The sequence below is a fragment of the Bison bison genome, unplaced genomic scaffold, assembly GCF_000754665.1.
Source record: "Bison bison bison isolate TAMUID 2011002044 unplaced genomic scaffold, Bison_UMD1.0 scf7180017864037, whole genome shotgun sequence".
Classification (NCBI taxonomy): domain Eukaryota; kingdom Metazoa; phylum Chordata; class Mammalia; order Artiodactyla; family Bovidae; genus Bison; species Bison bison.
In genome coordinates, this window is record NW_011494609.1 from 7,111,994 (window position 1) to 7,113,908 (window position 1,915).

At 53.0% G+C, this 1,915-nt stretch overlaps 1 protein-coding gene across 1 annotated transcript in view; it reads left to right on the plus strand.

Annotated features, from left to right (window-relative positions):
• DNMT3L (DNA (cytosine-5-)-methyltransferase 3-like) overlaps window positions 1-621 on the plus strand; it is a 14,292-nt gene extending 13,671 nt beyond the window's left edge. Inside the window, exon 12 of the mRNA XM_010835002.1 lies at window positions 456-621. Coding sequence (XP_010833304.1) covers window positions 456-621 — 166 coding nt within the window. The remainder of the gene's footprint in view (window positions 1-455) is intronic.
• Window positions 622-1,915: the final 1,294 nt, after the last annotated feature.

The window sequence follows — 1,915 nt, forward strand, 5'->3', positions numbered from 1 at the left end:
GGGGGTCCCTGTTGAGTGGCTTCTGGCCAGGTGGTCCAGGGCCTGCAGGTGGCCTCGGTCAGCTCGGGAGCAGCCGGACCCACGGGGAGGCCACGGAATGCTGCTGGGCCAGCCTTGCCCCCGATCCACTCCCCCGTCTCTGTGGGTCTGCTCCGTGGTGGCCTCTCCACACCCAAACCGGGACTTGCTGGGCTGGGCCAGTAGTCTGTCCTTGGGAACCGTCTCCAGGGATGGCTCCTCCCTAGGGGAGGGGGGAGGTGTGGGGGCCGTTGTTCTCTACTCCCCAACACACCTGTCACCACCTCCCCCCACTGGGTGAGACACTCACAGAGGGTGGGGGCTCTTATAAGCGTGTTTATCTCAGAGACCTCAGGGAGCCTGCCCAGGCTGTCCCCCTGGCTTCCAGGGTGTCTGTGGGTTCCGGGGTGGGCACTGAGCCCCTTTCTCCTTCACAGCAGGCACTCGGCTCTGGTGTCCCAGGAGGAACTCTCCCTACTGGCTCAGGATAGGCAGCGAGTGAAGTCCCCTGTCCAGGGCCCGGCCACGCTGGTGAAGAATTGCTTTCTCCCCCTGAGAGAGTATTTCAAGTATTTTTCAACAGAACTCACTTCCTCTTTATGAATGAGTCATATACCATGAAAAAAAAAAAAAAAGACATTTCCTAGAACAAAGGCAACTTTCCTTACATTGTCTCTATTTTCCTTTTCAAATTATTATTTTATTTGCTTAACTTCGGGTTTCCCATGGTTGCTAAACACCCACCATCACCCTTTGGATCTGGTGGTCCTGCCCCCACTGTGACCTTTGGTGGGAGGAGGTGAAGCCCAGGGTCTAACAGTTGATGAGACCCAGATGTTGTCATGCACCTTGTGCTGCTGAAAGCATTTCTGTCCAGTTGAGAAGTTACAAATATATTTATTATGATCATTACAGGTCCTTTCCTGGTGTTTTTGTGTGTGGTGCTAGGTGCTAAGTCGCTCAGTCATGTCTGACTCTTTGTGACCCTATGGACTGTAGCCTGCCGGGCTCCCCTGTCCATGGGCTTCTCCAGGCAAGAATACTGGAGCAGGTTGCCATGTCCTTCTTCAAGAGATCTTCCCGACCCAGGGATCAAACCCATGTCTCTTATGTCTCCTGCATTGGCAGGTGGGTTCTTTACCATTAGGGCCACCTTATCCTGTAGGACGTGGGACGTGTGTGTAAGACGAGCAGGACACGTGGCTATAAGCCCCGCTACACCTGTGTTATTCTTACATGTAGCCGATGCCTTCATAACTGCCGTGTGCCGTGTGGTTAAAACCACCCATCCTGGTGAGAGGCACATGAAACATCCCAAACCTTTGTAAAGCGTGGAATATCTGCTTGGTCAGCAAAGGGAGGACAGGCTGAAGGGAAGGAGTGGAGGCCAAGGCCAGGTCCACTCATGAAGCGTGTGACCTCTGTCCTCCTTAACCCAGAAGGACTTGCTTGTGGAGGCAGGGTCCCCGTCTGCCCTGGGCTCTGGTGAGGACTTTGCAGTCCTGACACAGCTGGCTCCAAACCACATGTGATAAACCCACAAGGGATCTTTCCAGACTAACCAGAAAACCCCCCAAAGAGACCTAGACTCAGATAAGCATGCAGGTTCCGCTTGTCCTGGGCGTCACCCTGTGACTGGGGGCGTGCTCGGGATCAGCTGGTGCTGATCAGCTCGGGATCAAGCTGGTGGTTTTTGGAAGAAAGGGGGAGGGTTAAAACTGAACTTCTGAAGGGTGTTTTTAAAGTATTTTGAAATAGAATGGAAGTTGTGATGGTTAATTTCAGTGTTGACTTGGCTATAGCACCCAGACATTTGTTCAGATGTTAACCTGGAGTTTCTGTGAAAGGATTTCTGGGTAGGTTGGCAAACTGGTGGACTTTGAGTAAAGCAGGCAAC